The sequence below is a fragment of the Nanorana parkeri genome, unplaced genomic scaffold (genome assembly GCF_000935625.1).
Source record: "Nanorana parkeri isolate BGI_ZX_2015 unplaced genomic scaffold, ASM93562v1 scaffold204, whole genome shotgun sequence".
NCBI lineage: Eukaryota > Metazoa > Chordata > Amphibia > Anura > Dicroglossidae > Nanorana > Nanorana parkeri.
This window is the reverse complement of record NW_017306472.1, coordinates 1,040,385-1,059,464: the sequence shown is the minus strand read 5'-3', so window position 1 is coordinate 1,059,464 and position 19,080 is coordinate 1,040,385. Positions and strand designations below refer to the sequence as shown.

The following is a 19,080-nucleotide window of genomic DNA, read 5'->3' as shown; positions in this document are numbered from 1 at the left end:
AAATCTTTTTAATATTTTATTTTTATTTATTTTTTTATAAACTTTTAATTTTTTTTATTTTTATTAATGCATTTTTTAGTAAATATTTTTATTTTGTACTTTTTAGGGGCTACGAGGAAATATTAGGGGTCTAAACAGACCCCTGATATTTCCCTTTTAAAATAGAAAAAGAGATTGAGAACACAGAGTCCTCAATCTCTTTTTCTGTATCCCCTGTTATCAATGAACAGGAATCCTCTATGAGTGTTCCTGTTCATTGATAAAAGAGTATGTTTACTATAACCACAATTATGAATGAACAGGAGGAGATGTAGATCACTTCCCATTCATTCATAATTGAGGATATAATACACATACCATGTCCTCAATTATTTACAAACACTCAGCGATCACTGACTGCTTGTACTCGCTCTCCTTTGTCACACGCTCTCACAGGAGGCTGAGCGAGAGAGCCCAGCCTCCTGTGACAGCGTGGGCTGTCTCTGCCCCCACACCGCTCTGCCGCATTGTGATAGGCGGCTGAGCGTTGTGGGAGGAGAGACACCGGCAGCTCATGGCGGTCTCCTCCCACAGCGCTCGGCCGGCTGTCATTGTCCCCCTCCCCTCCCGCTGGGACAAAGAGCAGTGCCCAGCGGGGAGGAAAGAAATCATGGCTGCGCCGACAAAACGGCAGGAAAATTGCACTTTTTGCATTTAGCCAAAAGTGCAATTTTTCGGCCGCTCCCCCTCCCCCCTCAGCTTTACGCTACTGCCGAGGCTGGGTGTCGCCCGGAGCAGAGACCGGGTGACACCCCGCCGTGACGTCATCGCGCATGCGCGGTCGTCTTATTGACACCTGCCGGCGGCCATCTTGGTGATGAACGCCGGCAGAGAGAGGAGGGGACGTCCACACGGCGAGATGAGGAATGCCGCTGGGCCCCTACATTTTGGTGTCACCCCTCCAATGGTGGCACCCATGTGCGGGCCTGCACCCCCCTTGTGACGCCACTGATTAGAACTTCTGTCAGGTTTTTTGTTGCCAGCAGATCTAGAGACATAACTAGATGCAACAAAGGTCCACCAGTTAGTGGGGAGGCACCAATCCGGTAGCTCTCATTACACGTTGTGATAAATGAGATAAAGTCATTATAGAAAGGGCCCTCCTCTTTTTTTAAAGGGGTGAACCTCAACGACAGAAGGCAGGCAGATCGCTCAACAGGTTTGCCCCTCCAACGTGGTTTTGAGTTCAAGGTGACTGTGTCTCTTTAAACTGTTAATAGCTGGGACTGCCAATTCATATATTTTGGCAATCTTTGCTTGGGGTACATCAGCATTAAAGCATATCGGTTGGTTTATTTCTAAGGTTTGCTTTATTGAATGTGACTGTGTTGCCCACTTACAACCGATTTCAGACTGGCACCCGTACAGCTGGTAAATGGTTCGAGGTCACCGAGTGCATACCATATGTTACTAAGCACTCCGCAATGTATATTTTTATTCTGTGTTATTGTCGTTGTGCTATTTTGTATATAAATTCTTCCTCCGATATATACAGTTAATCCAGCAAAAAGTAAATATGTATAATTGAAACCATACAGTTTACAATGAGCATGAGCATATAATTCTCCTGCATTGGAACAGATGGAAAGTTTTGTAACTCCAGTTACTGGAGCACGTACACAAACCGAATAGTCAGTCTCTAGTGAAGTGATAGGCTGAACTCTCAGTGATGTCACCGGTCTCTAGTGAATGGATAGGCTGCACTCTCAGTGATGTCACTGGTCTCTAGTGAATGGATAGGCTGCACTCTCAGTGATGTCACCGGTCTCTAGTGAATGGATAGGCTGCATTCTCACAAGGGGCGTAGGGGCTTCGTGTCAGTTAGAGCGGTTAGGGTCTGGAACTCTCTGCTACAAGCAGTGGTATCAGCTGAGAGTATTGAATCATTCAAAAAGCATTTGGACAATTTCCTTAGAGACCATCATATGCAGGGGAACAGGTACACTTAAAAACAAAATCACACGGGGACTCATACACACGCATACACATGCAGAATCACATACATACACGCAATAGGTTGAACTTGATGGACCTGTGTCTTTATTCAACCTCAAATACTATGTAACTATGTACCTTAAGAAACAGGTTATGTTTTGCTTTCTATTTTTGCACTTACATGTCTACTTATTTTAGTTACTAAACTGTATTTTCTTTGTCCCGCAGAGTATCGGCGGAGGTCGCCAGGCTCCACATTACGTCTATGACCCGGCGATGTTTGCCTTCCGTTCCCTTAGCACCATAAAGCCTATTAGCCCAATAGTACCTGTTGAAGAACCATCTTGTGCCTACTAAAATAAGCCTCGTGTATTAATCTCAGGATCCTCGTCATAGACCAATCAGCCTTCAGCAGCTTAAAATCTCACTAAAAAAGCACAAAAAAAAGCAATAGCGCTCCTTCTGAAGACGTTCTTTCTTTCGCTGTTTAATCTACTACCAGCACTGACACCCTGGATGTACAGTCGTCAGGAGGACTTGAAGAGGAGAATATGAAAGGTTGATATTGAAGACAAGTGGCGGCATTGACTAGCAGAAGCTTTAAGTCTTGATTAGCGTAGGAGGACTCGGATTTAAGCCTAGCTCTTGATAGTTTTTGTTTATGTAGTTTGGACACGAAATAAAGACATGTCAGTAGCTGCCTTTCTTTATTACGAAGTAAGTTTTGAAGAAGAAAATGAGCAAAAAAAAAAAAAAAATCCAAAAATATTTAAAAGGTACAGCAAGATATTTGAAAATGGACCACGGTCTTGAGAGGAAAAGCAAAGCTCCCGTCCATCGTATGAGCAACGTGGATACCTACGCGTTCCGGTCCAAAGAAGTGTCTGGTGTTGGCATTTTTAGAATCGAATTGTTGCAACTGACTGCTTAGAAAAGTATGCTTTGTGGATGGACATACTCCGAAGCCAGAAAGATCTCTACGTTCTCCTGTCGCACCGTGGTTTGATTGATGTCAGATATAGCATCGGTGTGCTTTATGGCATAATTATATACTAGACAAGTGTCCTTGATAATATGTGGTCATGCAGTGTTGTGCCACTTGTTCAAATAAGTATATACTGACCAAGTTAATAACTGTGGAAATGGTCTGTGAATGTTCCACTCATCAGTGGGGGTAGATACTGGGGCAATGAGGTTACCAGATCTAAAGTAACTTAGAGTAAAACTCAAAACCAAAGTCAACTTCTATATCCTGTTGATGGGCTCCTGCTGTTGTACTCCGGCCACTAAAGATAACTCTGATTTGTGGAAGAGACACCATTAGGCCAGGGCAGAGTATGGTGTTGATGCTAATACTGCACCCTTCTCTTACCTGCTGGACCAAAGTTGATCTTATCAATGTCCTGCAACAGCAGGAATGTGCATGGATGCGTTTCGTTGTGCAGGGGCCCCTGAAATGTGGAACTACAGAACCACTGATTGTCTTTATTTTATTGTTGAGGCTCCATCCTAGAAATGTATTCTTCATTGAGCAGATTCTTGCTTTGGTTAAGAGGAACAGGAACAAAGTTTGACTGGAATGCCTGTCTTTTAGGCCAAACTGCTCAAATGTTATGTTGTGATCCCAAAGGTCAGGGTACCATTTTCTCACACCCTCCAATGAGCGATCATTAATTGAGAAAAACCTAGAAATGTGTTTTTCAACAGAGTCCTACAGAAGGATTATTTCAAGCAATGTAGTGGCCCTGTAACCTTATTTTGGAAGCTTCTTTGGAGTCTCAACCCAGAGGTTGGTCACCTGGAGTCTCAGCCATTGCAAGTTTGTCATGCTCCATCATAAAATTACTTTAGACCAGATGTCTCAGTATATTCGGTGCCAGGCTATCCTGATAATTATTTCTGCCTATTCAGCAAATTTCCAAAGGTCCAATTTTGTAGCAATCTTCTATGTGCAATACAAGCGATCTGCTTTGTTATACTTTATCCCTGTACTGTTCCTACAGACAAATAGTTCCCATCAGTCCTTTTTTTTTAATAGAGCAGAACCTCTAATTCCGTGGTTCTCAACTGGTGGGTCGCGACCCCATGTTCAGTGGGTGGCCGCATGCCTTTCACTGCACTAGGTGAGAGGCTCCTCAGCCTCCCCCATAGCGCAGCACTGTCAGTTCGCATGCCGAGCAGCCATTCAAAATATGCTGCCTGGCGGAGAGTGTCAGTGTGGGGTGGTCTGGGGGTATGGCCGTGAGGGAGCTCCATCTATACGTGCATTGCTTACAGCTCCCGAAGTGACATCACGTTCTGGCACCTCTACAGGGAGTGCACGGAGCTGTACAAGCAATGCACATATGGATGGAGCTCCATCACAGCACAGCAGCCCACATTAAACCCCTAAAAGTCTTTGGGATGTATGTGTGTTAGAATGTGTGTGAGATTGTGTCTGTGGCTGTGTGTCTGTCAGTGTTTTAATCGCACCTACTGTTTGTTCTGATTCGGGAGGTGCGTTGCTTTGCCATTCATTTGAATGGCATCCCAAACGCACACCTCCTGCCCACAGTTTGATCGCTTGCACCGGAACATGCGCTACCGCAATGCCGTGCGTTCCAGTGTGGTGCCACTTGGGTCGCGACTTAATGACCAAGGACAAATGTGGGTCCTGAGGTTACACAGGTTGAGAACCACTGCTCTAATTTTTATTCTCCAGTGCATCCACAGTGTGTTTTTTTGTGGACCTGTTTCAGTCCCGGTTTTGCATTTCAAGCCCTCACCGGCACTGGTAGGCTAATTTTCTATAGTGGAAGGAACGCTGGCCCATAATTGCTGGCCTGTTCCTGTTAGGAGTCTCTAAAAACTGCACTCATTGCCTTCGGTAGTGGTTTCTAGATGGTTGTGCTCTGCCAAAGTCTGTGAGTAGTTGTGCGCAGTCAACGTGTGAACAGTTGTTGTAAGTCATTGGGCAATTCCTTTAAGAAGTCACTGGGTGAATGTTGTTATCGAATGATCATGAGAATCCACATTTAATCTTGGACATCTCTTTTAATATATCTTACACGGCCACACAGCTGCATATTGCCCAACAGATCCCAGTGTAGGTTGGGATCTCTGCTTTACCGTCATCTACATCTGTTTAAGGTCAGCCGAAAAAAGGCCCAACCAGCCATCCTAACTCGTGGTTAGGTCACAAAATGGCCTCCTCCGTTTGTAGATGGTGCACCTTGCGGAAAGTCTGAAACTTTCTGGCATGTAAAGACCCATCTGGTATGAAAACAAAAAAGTGCTGGTCACATTTTATTCCAGAAGGTTCCCTCCTATTTATGTGCATAGCCATTATTTTTCTCCCGGAATACATTTAATTTAGGAGTGCCGGCTAAAAAAAAAATACTTTCCAAATTACGGCTACATGTAAGTATTAAAATAGTATTAACAGTGTATGCACTTTAACAGACGTTGAGATGGCATATTACAACATTCAGTGTTTGTTGCTTTCACATTAACTGTTACTTTGGGAAAGCAATTCTGATATAATGCTGATGTTGGCAAAAGCAAAGACACACATTGACCAAAAGCATTGGCCATACGGCAAAATGGCTGCCCCAGTTATAGAGTAGAGTACGGGCTGTCCTAAAGACCGACCCACTACTAGTTTTTGCAACACATAGCAGCCTGAAAAAAAAAAAACAGTCACTGCATTGTTGATAACCCCAAGTTTCTTCTGCCAATCTCTCCTCTCACTGGTGCTTGCGTGTGAAGATTCCCCGCTGGTGAAACTGATATAAGCTTCTCAGAGGAGAAGATTGCTGTTGAGCTGTCCATGCACGTTACAATCTAGATTAGTCTCAACCTTTTTTAATCAAGTATGCAAAACCTTGAGGCACCCCAGTCTAAAATGTTATGATTTTAAGGGGGACCCCATGTAGAAACACACCAAGAGGTAGGTTTCCCCTTCACATGGAAGTGCCTCTTCAAATCAAGATTTCCCCCCTTCACATCAGAGTCACCCTTGGCATCAGTAGCTCCCCTTCATATCAGGAGCCCCTCTTATCAGAGTCCCCCCATTTCATATTTTAGATCAGGAACCCACTTCACATCAGTCTTCATTCCCCCCCTTCACATCACAGTCCCACAACCATAACATTTTGAGGCACCCCTGAGGAGGCTTGGAGGCACACCTGGCTGGATACAGATTGAGTGTAATGTTAGGGGTCCATTTACTATTGCCCCTAGATGGCGCTGATGAGTATAGCATCGTCAGCACCATCTAGGGGCGCTAAGGCCGTGCAGACAGAACCTTTATATATGAAATCCACAGTGTTCCAGATAGTAACGTGTGTGCGGCCAACGATAGTTTGTGCTGAAAACGGAAGTGTGAGCGACTTGGCCGCTGGGATAAATTCTGGGGACCGCAAAAGGGTTTCGGGCCCACAGACGCACTTTAAAAATCCAGTTTCACTCTTCAGCTGACTTGCAGTTAGCTCCATGTTGACGATCTTGCTGAATAGGCAGAAATAATTTGTCGATAGAGACCTGTGCGCCTTTTCAGTGGCTCAGAGACTGTTCACTGAGCACAATATCCCGCAGGAAGAGCTTCTTTCAACCATCAGATATATTTTGAATAGCAGATAAGACCTACGCGGCGGCGCACACTCATCGTATAGCTGCTAAACTACTTTTGTACACTTATTTTTGTACTAGAGGTGTGTTATTTTTGCATAGAGCGGCAGCTTTTCTAGGAGACTAAGAACATAGGTAATCACTTCTTACATGAAAGGGTTCAATAAAGCGCAGCTTTTTGTTTTATGAAGGGGTGTTCAGATTCGCTGCTTACCTTACTGCCTCTGAAAAAGAATTTTATTTTATTTTTGTTGTTCAAAAATAAAAAGGGCAAAAAAAATGAAAAAGTGCCACTTATTTCGCCCACTGTGATTAAAAGCAGTCATATAGAGCACTCTATGTACGTCCTGTGTGTATGAGAACGCGGCGCCAAGAGGTTGGGTTTCCATTGGGAGGACGTAACGGATAACTGGAGGTGGGTGGCCAAGAGGGTGGAAGCGTTGCAGGAAGCGAGCTCTAATTTCACTGGACGATGTGAAAGTGGAGGCCTTTGTTTTGCGACTTATATCTGATTGGCTGCTGTTGGGACCACCCCCCGCTGGCTAAGTGGCGCTACTCCTATAAGTACCTTGGTCGTGTCTGTTGGTGTATCTAGGGTCAAATGCTGACTCGCTGTAAGATTGTCTGAAAGCAGGGAAATAAAAACAACTTTGTCTGGAGTCGCGGCTTCTTGTCTTTTGTTCACTAGAATCATGCAATAAAGTGGATGGAATCCCGATCTCTATAATCTCATGCAGCGCTCACCCCCTAAGGAGCCGCTGGGATAACCCGGGTCATCTCTAGTCTGTCTAGGGTAGTGGTTCTCAACCTTTCTAGGGCTGGGACCCCTTGGTAACATTTGCCAAGTTGTGGTGACCCCCAACGGAGAGCTGGACTCCACAATTAGTAAGGCGCTGGACTTGGGACTAAAAATAGACGCACACTCACAAGAATACAAGCCCTCCCCGTAGGGTTGCCACCTGTCCAGGATTCACCCGGACAGTTCGGGTTTTGAATGCTGTGTTCGGGTTTCATGGCAGCTGAAACCCGGACAATAGATGTCGGGCAGACAGGGGCAACCAAAATTAAGATAGGGGCTACTGGCTCCCCCCACTGAAAATAGTCTCAACTGTGATATTTACATATGAGTGTGAGGCGCTATTTACATATGAATAAGCTGCGACTCATTCCCTCCAAAAAATGTCTGCGCGTCGCTTGAGTGTTCGGGTTTCGCTTGAAGAAAAGGTGGCAACCCTACCTCCCCGGCCCCTGCTACCTGCTTGCCTGCTCTGTCTCCATGCAGCCTTCTCAGCCCAGCACTGCTTAGACGCCCGCCTCCTGCAGAGCTCACATTGTATGGGAGGCAGGAGGACAGCAGCCGCTGTGAATAGAAAAGCCCTGCTGTACACACTGCCCGGCCACTAGATGTCGCTGCAGCGGCCAGGGAGTGTGTATAGCGGCACTTGTATATTCACAGCCTCTGCTGTCCTCCCGCTGATTGACACTGACAGTGCTGCGCTAGGAGGAGGCTGAGGAGCCTCTCACCTAGGGCAGCAGAAGTGGATGCTGCGACCCCCTCAAAAGTGATTTGTTACTCGCTTTTGGGTCGCGACCCACAGGTTGAGAACCGCTGGTCCTGAGTGTAACAGACATAGACTCCAGACTCATCAGACCTTTGTTAGCATCTTAGTGTAGATCCACTTGTGATGCAGCAAATAGTAATTTAAATAACAGATGAGCAGGGGGATGAGCATGAATCCTCAGCAGGAGAGACACATGCCATGCCCCTGAGGTCCTCTAGATTCTGAGTACCTTCAGTAGCCATCCACTTTCCTGCTTCTCCTTCCACTGGCAACAACACAGGCCTCCTCCACAGTGGCGTCACAAGGGGGGGTGCGGTCCGCACCTGGGTGTCACCTTTGCAGGGGTGACACCAAAATGACTGACAGTCATTTCGGTGTCACCCCCTCTAAAAAGTCAGGCACTAGGTCATGGACCGATAGCCGGCAGTGTCATGAGGGGACCCGACGGCATACCTCATCCCGCCGGGGTGAATGTCCCCTCCTCTCTCTGCCGGCATCCATCACCAAGATGGTCGCCGGCAGGCGTCAATCAGATGGTCGCGCATGCGCAAGGTGCTCCACCATACTTGGGGCCCGGGGAAACACCTCCCACACTCCAGCCTCTACCCTCTGGACAGTACCCAGTCCTGTGCTAATCCATGGCTGGTCCCGAACTAGTCTGAGCACATGGCAATTCCCTCCAGTATATGTAACCAGCATGCACCACTGGTTAAGAGAGACCCAGTGATTGGCTGCTGTACTGTACATACACTACAGTGCCTCTCATTGGCTGTCCCACAATACAGCAGAGTCAAACTTCACCCAGATAGGTACAGTCAATGCCAGACACCTGGAATTAACCCGATAAATGCCACTATAATCTAGCTAGTCTGACTACAGCCCTGCCCCTGGCTATCACTAAATGTCTAGTAGCCACATCACAGAAGGCAATGGGGGCTACAGTCATATAAGATTGAACTTGTTAATGTCAATTTTAAAGTTCTTTTCTATCTTTTAAAATCTGCCGCTTCCATTATCGCCCCCTCCTGCTGCTTCACCTTGCCCCCTCCTGCTGCTCCGTCTCCTCTACCTCTTCCACCTGTTCCACCGCCGCCTCTTCGCCGACTCCACCTCCTCCTCCCGCCTGCCTAACGGTTTTGGGGCAGCACTGCTGCCGCCCCCCTGAAATCTGCCGCCCGATGCAAACGCCTTGTTTGCCTCGCCGCAGTTACACCCCTGCCTGCAGGGCCTTGTTTAGGGACTTCCTGTTAAAGGGTAACAACGCCCTGTCCCTGCCTGCCAATTCAAGGCCATAACTGCAGATCACAGGGCCCCATAGCAAAGATGTGATGTGACACTTTTCTATCTGCTGTAATAGGACTCATGTCCTAGGTGTAGGTTTCCTGCCGTAGACATGCAGCAAAATCCCATTGACTTTAACTGAACAGCTGGCATGGCAGTGCAGAGACTGTGTTAGACCTGCTGTGCTTTGCCCTTTGCTGGCTTTCTTTGGAGGGATCGTGTATTTAAAGTAAGATTGAACTGCAGGTGAAATGCAGCATTTTCTTGTCTAACATTTTCTATCTGAACGCAGCTGCATGCAGTATTTGACCGGAACACCCATCAACCCTTCGGCTGATCTCCTGACACTCCTGGGTCATGTGACTTGAAGATGCGCCAGAGTAGAGCAGCTACAAGTCATGTGACCTAACAAGACAGCTTTCAGGTCATATGAGCAGGCAACTGGAGCCCAGCTACCCACTCTGTCATTTCTTCCTTATTGATTGAGACAATCCTAATAGAGTTTAGGAACCTATGAGCTTTCAGCGCTTTCCAGGGCGTGTGCATGTGTTTTTGATGCGTTCCAGAGCAGGTAAAATAGGGCTTACTGCAGTTTTTTTTACATGCTCTGGAACTGAACGCTGCGGTGTGAACTAGAGCCCAAAATACCATTGGACTACATTGGTCTGCTCCTGGAACGCGCTTGGTGTGAACAAGGCCTGAGGCATAATATTGTGAACCAGAACAACGCCGGTGCAGTATTACTATTGTAAATTAAATTACGGGCGTTCTAATGTGCTTAAAGGAGAACTATGGGGTTCGGGCTTTTCTCCATAGTTCTCCTTAGGGTAACGGGAGCTGTAGCTCGCGGTATACTGAGGCGCCGCAGCTGAAGCGGATCCCGACAATTATGTCTGGATCCGCCCAGCTGCGTGACTGACAGCTGGCTCTGCCTATCTAGAGGCAGAGCCAGCTGTACCCACCCCCTCCCCCATCCGTTCCGCCAGCGCTGACGGATTAGAGCGGGGAGGGGGGAATCTAGCGCAGAGGGCCGTGACAGGATCGAGAGGTGAGCGAACGCCGGTATTTGTTCGCTCACCTCCCGATCTACTGAGCCGACCTGTGACAGTCTCATTGTCACAGGTCGGCTAGAACTATGAGGTGAGTGAAAAGCACTCACCTCATAGTTCTCCTTTAATGATTGCAATTAAGGGACCCGTTACACTTTGTGGTCCATGGCGGTGCTTACCCGCACATTACCATGTGTTACGTTAAGGCAGACCATTCATTTAAATGGGCTTGCATCGGATCAATGGACGTGGTGCGGGTTTCTGTACTCGTAGGTTGGGGTGCCATTGTAAACAAATATCACAGTCACATATATAGTAATGAAGGGAGGAGGGTTAGAACATTTGACAAATTGTTATTGCTGTCTGTGTCTTCCTGTCCTGGTGACAACACCTTCCCCATTTTTTGTACAGGTGTCACAGGGACAGGAAGTGAGGAGGGAAAATTTTCCCAATGGGGTCACGGGCAGAAATGTCTCCTTTCCCACACTGTGCAATACTAAAAAACATTGTCTGGAGTTCGGCTTTCAATGGGACGAGTGAACGATTTCTGGGGAGATGTAACTAGACATGGTGAAGTCTGTGCTGTATTTTATATGCCAGAAAGTAGCCATTTAATATGAAATGTTCAGCTTTTAAAACCGGGAGGAAACATTTTCTCATAACATATAATGTACAAATATAGCAAAACAGCACCCAGAGCCAACGCTGTATGGACAGGCGCCAGATGTCCGCTCACCAGATGTAAATGTAATGGCGCAAATCTGGAGCCTATGCAATCTGATTCCACAATATGTGAGAAATGGATTCAATTGTAGAGGGATTGTGATACGTGCAGCACATACAGGCAGGAGAGCAACCCTGTATGCTGAACGTGGATAGTACAATGTCAACACCTAGGGATCTATTGATAACTCTTCCTCCCAGCTGTATGCTGAGCGCATGACAGCTGCACAACATTCCCGTCACTAGATGGAGCCGAGGAGCATAGGAAATTCTACCACTAGAGCCGAGGAGCATAAGAAATTCTACCACTAGATGGAGCTGAGGAGCATAGGAAATTCCTCACCACTAGATGGAGCTGAGGAGCATAGGAAATTCCTCACCACTAGATGGAGCCGAGGAGCATAGGAAATTCTACCACTAGATGGAGTCGGGGAGCATAAGAAATTCCACCACTAGATGGAGCCGAGGAGCATAGGAAATTCTACCACTAGATGGAGTCGGGGAGCATAAGAAATTCCACCACTAGATGGAGCCGAGGAGCATAGGAAATTCTACCACTAGATGGAGTCGGGGAGCATAAGAAATTCCACCACTAGATGGAGCCGAGGAGCATAGGAAATTCTACCACTAGATGGAGTCGGGGAGCATAAGAAATTCCACCACTAGATGGAGCCGAGGAGCATAGGAAATTCTACCACTAGATGGAGTCGGGGAGCATAAGAAATTCCACCACTAGATGGAGCCGAGGAGCATAGGAAATTCTACCACTAGATGGAGTCGGGGAGCATAAGAAATTCCACCACTAGATGGAGCCGAGGAGCATAGGAAATTCTACCACTAGATGGAGTCGGGGAGCATAAGAAATTCCACCACTAGATGGAGCCGAGAAGCATAGGAAATTCCACCACTAGATGGAGCCGAGGAGCATAGGAAATTCTACCACTAGATGGAGCCGAGGAGCATAGGAAATTCTACCACTAGATGGAGCCGAGGAGCATAGGAAATTCTACCACTAGATGGAGCCGAGGAGCATAGGAAATTCTACCACTAGATGGAGCCGAGGAGCATAGGAAATTCTACCACTAGATGGAGCCGAGGAGCATAGGAAATTCTACCACTAGATGGAGCCGAGGAGCATAGGAAATTCTACCACTAGATGGAGCCGAGGAGCATAGGAAATTCTACCACTAGATGGAGCCGAGGAGCATAGGAAATTCTACCACTAGATGGAGCCGAGGAGCATAGGAAATTCTACCACTAGATGGAGCCGAGGAGCATAGGAAATTCTACCACTAGATGGAGCCGAGGAGCATAGGAAATTCCTCACCACTAGATGGAGCCGAGGAGCATAGGAAGTTCTACCACTAGATGGAGCCGGGAGCATCAAAATTTCTCAGTTTCACATATCAGCCAAGGGATCCACCGATACCGTACTCACCGAAATGCTCTGATACTCACCTCCGATACCGGAACATCCGGTCAGAGGGAGATCTCCTTCTGACCGGCAGTGCCGAGGGAGCATGGAGCCGACTTCCTTTCCAATCTGATTGGTCAGGAAGCCAGGCTGCCTAGGAACAAGTGAAGGCGGCTTCCTATCCAATCAGGAAGCCGGGAGGCGGGTCAAGACCTGCCGCAGTGCAGAGGGGGCATGGAGCCAGCTTCCTTTCCAATCAGGTAGCCGCTTCCTGTTTGGCTAGGAAGCCAGCTTCCCTTGTTGGTAGGCAGCCTGGCTTCCTAACCAATCAGGAAGCCAGACGGCACGTCATGACTTGTGTCCCGGCTTCCTGATTGGTCAGGAAGCCAGGCAGCTTCGGCAGGTGAAGCCGGTGTTCTTTTGCTAGAACACCAGCTTCACAGGCAATCAGGAAGCCGGGCGATGGGTCGTGATCCGCCACCTGACTTCCTGATCATCTGGGCACACGGCACCGGTACTCTGTATCAGCGAGTACAAAAAAAATATATGGGTACTCGATACCGAAAAAACTGTATCGGTGAAGTCCTACAGCCGGTCTTATGGCCCGTCCAATGACATCATTGATCCAATTATTATTATTATTGGTATTTATATAGAGCAGTCCATTTAAACATAACTTTACATAGCTGCACATTCACATGAGCCCCTGCCCTTCAGGAGCTTACAATCTAAGGTCCCCATATCACATGCACACGGGGCCAATTCATACAGGAGCCAATTAACCTTCCAGCATGTCTTTGGAGCGTGGAAGGGAACCAGAGGAAACCTACACAAGCACAGGGAGAACATGTAAACTCCTTGCAGATAGCGTCCTGACCAGGATCCAAACCAGGGACCCCCAGTACTGGAAGGCAGAAGTGCCAACCACTACACCAATGTGCTGCCTACTTCTTCCACTGTGGCACCAATGTGCTGCCTACTTCTTCCACTGTGGCACCAATGTGCTGCCTACTTCTTCCACTGTGGCACCAATGTGCTGCCTACTTCTTCCACTGTGGCACCAATGTGCTGCCTACTTCTTCCACTGTGAAGGTGGTGGTGGTGGTGGATGGTCCTCGCTCCTGCACAGCGATTACATAATGATGTGTGAGCACCATTCCATGCAGCAGGACTTTGATCTGAGGCTGTCCTCATGACACATGCCCAGGGGGTGTGTCCATGACAGCCTGGGCACAGTAGAAGTGGTTTGGTTGACCCTGGGGGCCATTCAAGAGTACAGGCCCAGAGGAGGTAAATATTGCAGCAAAAGTTGTTGTTTTTTTCACGAGCTGGGCAATTGCTTTTTACGTTTTGAAGAACAATAAAGGTGGAATTGGGTTTTAAGGGTTCAGGTAGGGAAGGGGGTGGTGAGGGCGGGGGTTTAGCCTTGCTCACATGGGTGGCAGGCTCTACCATCCCTCTAGAAAAAGCACTTTGTGGTGGATTTGTTTCCAGAGGGTGGCAGAGCAACAATTTCCAGGAAGCATGTGTCAGGACGCAGTGAGATAATTGCAGGCTCAGTAAAAGCAGTCTCACTCTTAAAATCTACAGAAAAGCAAAGATTGACGGCCCAGAAAAGAGCCCTTTTGTGGGTGAGCAGCAAGTTTTTCTTAAGCTTCACTTCCTGTATTTTGATGCGGCGATGGCTCCTCTTTAAGCGGACTTTGCCTCAGTTCACTCTTTACAGTAACGCGACTCCCGTGCCAGCTGGCAGCGAGATACTAACACATTTATTGTATGTTACATAATCGGAATGACTGGCTTGGCTCGGTCCCCCTTCCTGCAGACTGTGTACATCACCGCAACTTACAGAGGCTTAACTCCCAGAGCCAACGGGGGCCACAGAGCCGCTGCGGAGCGAGAAGCTTCCCAGGGCCCCGGGAAAGTGACCCAGACAGGAATCCAGTTACAAAGTGGCTGCTGTGTGTTTTCCATTAACATGACTGGAAGGGGAGAGCGCGGAGAGACCTTCCATCGTGATCAGGGTTCTGGAATCAGTATTACACTCTCAAACCTTGTTTTCTGATAATGAATCCGGATCAGACAAATCTACATCACCCGGCAAAGGATTTCTTTACATTTTTGCCCACACACTTCCAGTCATAGTGTTTCTGAACCGCTCCAACTCACTCAGCTCGGCTTCCCTGAACTTCCTGTCCAGTACCAGATCACAAGGGACAGAGCAGTCTCCAGCAGCTGTTCATCTACAAGCTTGGAGAAGGGAGCAGATGCGTAGATTGCCTTGCTGTGTGTCTGTGTCACACAAAGCTTACTTGCACACACAAGGGTGGCTCCATAGGACCCTGCAAGGAAAAGGAGCCACCCCAAAACAGGATATCAGGGCCAGTGCTCAGGGGACCAGCTGATTCTGCAGGAGCCGCATCCATTGTAAGTGATTTCATCAGCATTTGAAATAATGTAAAAACAACTTTTAAGTTTAATATCACGCTGGTGACTAAATCTCATATATCTTGATCTAAGCGGCACCATCCACAGGTCCTTTCAGCACCCACTTGTAATACACGTATGGGGATTCTGGTCTGGTGTGCAATGTGACATTCTGAACTTTGGTTACAAATGAGGGCCGGTTGGAAGGTATATACTGTGCTGGGAGTGTGCTAGTGATAGATTGTTTCCCTGCTGGGAATTAAACCCAGGGTATACGTCCTGCAGGGCCACCACACAACAACCTCACAATCCATCTATACTAAAATTCACAAAATCTCTGGAGTCAGCTGAAATGTTCCCATTTTCTAAACTTCTGGCAGGCCCAGAGACCTTGGGCAGACAATGCTTTCCTACCAAAACCATGCGGTCTTGCAGCTGGATGAGCAGCGCCATCTTGTGGGCTTGTTATCTACCGGAGCAATCATTTTTGTAGGTTGTATGTGGACTGCAAGGGCCAATTTATGGAACGTTGTATCGTTCTGCTAAACTTGGTAACATTCTGAATACTTTGAACTATTATAGTAACTTATGTTGCGTCTGTTCTTATATTTCCTTCCCTGACACCTATGAGGCTCCCGAACTGCTTTGGTTCTGGAAACTGTTTTTGGCACAGTAGTTCCTGTACCAGAAATTGTGACCCAAATACCTTTATTATTTATGTTATCCCTAGTAGTCATCACACCTGAAATATCAATTCATCGCTTCCAAATAAGTAGACGCCAGCAACTACGGTACTTTTAAATCTGCACAGAACCCAGATTTCTGGTCCAATCAGTGAATGTTTATGGACATGTCAAAGGCATTACACCGCAGGCGGAAATAATTCTTGTAAACAATATAACTGTTATGCCTCAGTGGGTGCAGAGAGCCTAGCTTGATCGTGACTTCCAGGGTCCCCTGACAAGAGTATTGGCAGTGCTGGGCTTTGCACCATCATGAACAAGCCTCCCACTCTCCCTGATTATCTGAGGAGCACATCTACCGTGGCTGGTACACTACTAACCATACATGTGGGCTTTTTTGTTGCCTCCAGGTCAACAGAACAGGAGGCCCAACCAGTCCACTTCCTTCTTCTTGGATGATAACACTGGCTTTCCTGCCACTCTCGTGTTCTCACTTCCACCATGATTCATCCCAATAATTGCACTAATCTGGATCCCACCGGTACAGGAAAGACCTCAGCAACCCAACCAACGTTCTGACCTGTAACCTCTTTATTAACCCATGAGTTTGGCTTCATCTTCATTCAGGTATATAGTACACCATCACAAGCAAACCTCCTGCTGTTCTTGATCCACTGAGGAGCACATCTACCAGGGCTTGTACCCTACTAGCCATGCATGTGGGCTTTTTTTGTTGCCTCCAGGTCAACAGAACAGGTACCCCACCCAGTCCACTTCCTTCATCTCAGGCTGACCACACTGGCTTTCCTGCCACTCTCGTGTTCTCACTTCCACCATGATTCATCCCAATATTTGCACTAATCTGGATCCCACCCCTACAGGAAAGTCCTCAGCAACCCAAGCAACTTCCTGACCTGTAAATGAGACCTATCACCTCTTTAGGATTAGGAACCCATGAGTTTGGCTTCATCTTCATTCTGGTATAAAGTACACCATCATGAGCAAACCTCCTACTGTTACTGATCCTCTGAGGAGCACATCTACCAGAGCTGGTACTCTACTGGCCATACATGTGGGCCTTTTTTGTTGCCTCCAGGTCAACAGAACAGGAACCCCACCTAGTACTCTTCCTTCCTCTCAGGCTGACCACACTGGCTTGCCTGCTACTCTCGTGTTGCCACTTGCACCAAGATTCATCCCAATAAGTGGACTACCATGGATCCCACCGGTACAAGGAAAGCCCTCAGCAACCCAACCAACTACCAAACCTATAAAGAAGACCTGTCACCTCTTTAGGAACCCTTGAGTTTGGCCTCATTGTCAAAAAAGTATATGCTCTCTTGAGCTAAGTACTCTTCAGACTGGTTCTTTGTCATTTTTCTGGTCTCGGTTCTTCCATTCCATGCCATCAAGTCATGCAGTCCACAGCTTTTCAATGTTTTGAAGTCACTGGAGGACACAATCTCTAACCCAACCAACTACCTGACCCCTAAAGAGGACCTGTCACCTCTTGAGGAACCCATGTTTTTAGGCCTCATCTGCATGCTATCATATATGCTCTTGAGGTCAGTAACCTTCAAACTGGTTCTTCTTAATTTTACTGGTCTTGGTTTTTTCATACAACACTATGACAAGCAGAGAATTATCATTTTATTTGTAAGTGGAGGATGTACAGAGTCCAGGAAGGGGGGGGGGTCGTGGAAAGAATGTTGTAAGAGGGTTGAGTAAATCTCCCTGGAAGCAGGGCATGCAATCCACAGCTTTACAACGTTATGAAATCACTAGAGGACACAATCTTCAGGATTCGCTGTCTCAATCGTGCAACATGAACTGGCGTCGGCCCAGAACTCTGCTCTCTGACCAATCTCTTGGGTAACATGCTAAATTAAGTCGATGTGGTCACATGATAGTGTCTTCTGAGAAGTGCTCTTCTCTTTTATATGCATATCAAAATGCAACGATTTGGAAGCCTTGGGTTTGCTGTACTGTAGGCTGCATGGTGCTGTCTAGATCTTTGCCTACCAGGTCCTGTGATCATGCTCACCAGCTGTCCTGGGTGGCAGAACTGTATAAATCTCAGTACTGGATGGACAAAAATACAAAGTCTTTGGCAGATAGAATCTGTGTCTGTAGATGTTTGCCTGGAGTACGGCTTTAAAACAACCCTCATTGAGTACCATAACTATTCCGTGTTGGGATTATGCCCCTTCCTGGTATAATAAGGCTATTTTCTCCAGTAAAATTCCGGAAATGATTTGTTGGCAGCCTTACAGGAGGTGTGCAATAATAAATGTGACCCGTACCTTAATTATGCAATGAAAGCAATTGAAATGCGCCCTGAATGATAACATTTCACCACCTTTCAGCTCCTGATTGCCCTGTCCTCGCCTGGTGATATATTCAGCAATCAGAACTACAATGGGGAGATAATTACATCCTTGTGTCAATGTGCCATCGACATGAGAATTACTAACACATGCTCATTGAGAATCCACCTCCTCTGCTGCTTGTTTACTCTGTAGGGGAACTCCGTTGAGTATAGGGACTGCAAATCAGACATAAACTAATGTATTTAGGTCCTGTCTGCTGCTATTGCTATATCCAGATCTGTGCATTGAGGGAACATACGTGTTACATTAGTGAATGGTAACACATAAAACTTAGTGCTGGTGGTGGGTCCCATTGCTTTTCAATGGTGTCCCATTGCACTGACTTCCTGACAATGGTGGACCATGCCTCAATGTGTGTCGGCACGACATGGCATATCACTTCCTCCCCACCAGGGCCGTCCCCATCTTTAGGTTGCCTCATTACAGGGATGGCCCTGTTGTCACCCCATAATAGGAAATGCCTGACCAAGAAACTTCATGGCAGGATCACCAGGGATTATGTTATTGAAATCTGCAGATCGAAAACAACTAGGAGTTACAGCCGTGCCTCAAAGCTCACGTGGGATTTTAGTGATTGAGTTTACTTTTTAGGGAAAAGTAATAAAACGGTTCTCTAGCAAAATTCTTCAGGTCCCCAAAGCCACATACGATGGAAAAGTGAACAGTAAACAGGCTTGTTGATCCAGTTCTCTCCCTCTGATTATCTTTTTGCAACCGAGACTTGTTCCTGATTTTCTCGGAATATTAAGTAGGCCAGCGGAAGAGAGTCTTGGAAAGTGGAGCCAGTAAATCAAAATGTAATAAGCCTGAGAAGAATTTACAGCTGCCTGCCTGTCCTCCGCTGATCCTCCGTCACAGCTGCAAATATTTATCTGGGTTGAGCTGCCGAAAGACGTGGACTCACATGCTCCATCCCTGTCCTCTGCAGGCTTGAAGTGTTTGCAAACCCAAAATCTCCTTTTTTAGCAT

General features: G+C 47.0%; 1 protein-coding gene across 1 annotated transcript in view; it reads left to right on the top strand.

Moving 5' to 3' along the window:
* The window catches only part of LOC108786344, a 79,148-nt gene extending 76,274 nt beyond the window's left edge, over positions 1–2,874 (top strand). Inside the window, exon 5 of the mRNA XM_018555609.1 lies at positions 2,203–2,874. Coding sequence (XP_018411111.1) covers positions 2,203–2,331 — 129 coding nt within the window. The 3' untranslated portion in view covers positions 2,332–2,874. The remainder of the gene's footprint in view (positions 1–2,202) is intronic.
* Positions 2,875–19,080: the final 16,206 nt, after the last annotated feature.